Source organism: Protobothrops mucrosquamatus, unplaced genomic scaffold, assembly GCF_001527695.2.
Source record: "Protobothrops mucrosquamatus isolate PMUCROS unplaced genomic scaffold, P.Mucros_1.0 scaffold9771, whole genome shotgun sequence".
NCBI lineage: Eukaryota > Metazoa > Chordata > Lepidosauria > Squamata > Viperidae > Protobothrops > Protobothrops mucrosquamatus.
Window position 1 is genome coordinate 1 of NW_015395559.1, and position 2,148 is coordinate 2,148.

Consider the following 2,148-nt stretch of genomic DNA (forward strand, 5'->3'; position numbering starts at 1 on the left):
TAGTAGTACTGACCATGTGGACATTTGGGGTAGAAGTGGATCTCTGTCTTTGAGAAAGGGAACATTCAGGAGAAGGATTTGTTCCACTGAATGTGAAGACATGAGGTGTAGAATATCTATGCTGAGAACTAAGGAGAGAAAACAAAATTATAGACGCATGCTTTTGTATAAAGAGATTAGCATTAACTTGTGAGAATCTGTAGAACCTATTTAAGAATAATAAGTTTTATAATATACTTCTCTAGAAATAAAAAGTTATTTTGGAAATGATCATAGTTTCACAACTAATCCATCTTGGATTTTTACACCAGAGATCCCCCTCCTCCACATATGGAGGAGCATCCTAGCTATGTCCCACATGCCAGGGGTGAGAACTATGAGTGGTGGACAGGAGGCAGGTGCAGTGAGTGGTGGGCGTTGGGGAGCTTGGGCAGGTATGCACTGTGCATCACTACTGGCTGGGGCCTTCTTTCCCAGAAAAAGGCCCAGGCCTGGACACAAAAAAGGGCCCTGGCTGTGGTGGCACAAAAGAAGGGCACAGCTGGTAGTGACATGCAGTGTGCTGGTGTGGCAGTGGATGGGGTGATGCAGCAGGCAGTCCAGCAGAGAGAGGTGGGTGAGGAGAAGTGAAGTGGAAGTACTTATTGCTTTAGATTGAGAGGCAAAAGGAATCGCTTCTTAACTTATAGTGACTGTGCAAAGCTATACTCCTTTGCGGACAGCCTGAAGTGTCACCGAAGAAGTGAATCAATTTGAGATGAAGTGTTCTTTCCAAAACACCTTACCATTTTACACACATTAAACTTGCCCAGAAATTCGTAACGATTTTTAAAAAATATCAGCTTATGTCATTACTGCTATGAATGTTGTCAAAAACAGTAACAACCTAACACAATACAACTTAAAGGGCCACTTACTTAACAGGCATCCGAGACACAGATTCACGTATTCGCCGAGTCATCAAAGGAGGTGCTGAGATACCACTATCACCAACATTTGAATGTGGAAATAATCTAAAATCAAAACATCCAAAGGATAAAATTACTGAGTTCAAGAGATCTTAACATTTCAACCAGGACAACCGTGTTTTCTTCAAAAAAAAAAACATCTTAGGAAAAATTATAATCAATTGATACAGTATTTAAGTTTAAAAATGCATTTGCACGGGACAGTATGCCATACCTAGAAGATATTGTGCAAAACATGATTAAGCAAAGTACAATTTAGCATAATAAACTTAGAATTCTTTTACCAATACAATCTTTTCTCATTTTTTTCGTGATAGCATAGTATCTTAGGGAAGGCAATAAGGATTGCTATATTCTGGTTCTCATTTATCTTGAGAATCAGTTCTTATAAACAATTAAAACTATATCTTTGAACAGATAATACAGACAAAATGCTTCTGTTTGGAAGTATAGAGCTGTGCACTTTTTATTAACAGAATCCTGCTATGTCATCTCACATGCTCCAATCTTCTTTTATTTATATATTTATCTTGATTGTCTCAATCTTCAACTGCTTCACTCTTCATATCTCTTTCTCTCCCTTTTTCTTCTTAATTTGCTATTCAGCCTTGTTTATACTTACTTTAATAGAAAGTAACAGCACATGTATGTAAGTTGTAGAATGCAGATGTGCATCTTCATGGATTGTTACTATGTAATAGTGAACAGGCTTGCATAGCTGAATAATGCAATGAGCCTATGCTATTGGAATATTCATTCCCAGAAGGGTCTCATGACAGGAAAGTCATAAAAAAGGGAATCAGACTAAATGCAATCCACTGGAGAAAGAAACGGTATCCTATTCTAGTGCCCTGACAAGAAAACTACATGGACATTCGCAACCACAAGATATCAATATGATACTGAAAAGACAAGATACCCTGATTAGAAGATCAGCAATAAACTCCTGAAGAAGAGCATATTGGAAGTATAAGTAGCACCAACAGTCTATCTGGACCCATACCAGTCGGGCTTCAGGCCGGGACACAGCACGGAAACGGCATTGGTCGCGTTGGTTAATGATCTCTGGAGGGCCCGGGACAGAGGTTATTCCTCTGTCCTTGTTCTTTTGGACCTCTCAGCAGCTTTTGATACTGTAGACCACGGTATCATGCTGCGGCGTCTCGGTGAGTTAGGAGTG

At 39.5% G+C, this 2,148-nt stretch overlaps 1 protein-coding gene across 1 annotated transcript in view; it reads right to left on the reverse strand.

The window, feature by feature from the left end:
• Positions 1-9: 9 nt before the first annotated feature.
• LOC107301057 (RAF proto-oncogene serine/threonine-protein kinase) overlaps positions 10-2,148 on the reverse strand; it is a gene marked incomplete at its 3' end in the record, with an annotated part of 7,426 nt that continues 5,287 nt past the window's right edge. The window contains exons 4-5 of the mRNA XM_015830325.1: positions 918-1,013; positions 10-128 (exon numbers count right to left, since the gene is read on the reverse strand). Of these exons, the coding sequence (XP_015685811.1) occupies positions 10-128; positions 918-1,013 (215 nt within the window). The remainder of the gene's footprint in view (positions 129-917; positions 1,014-2,148) is intronic.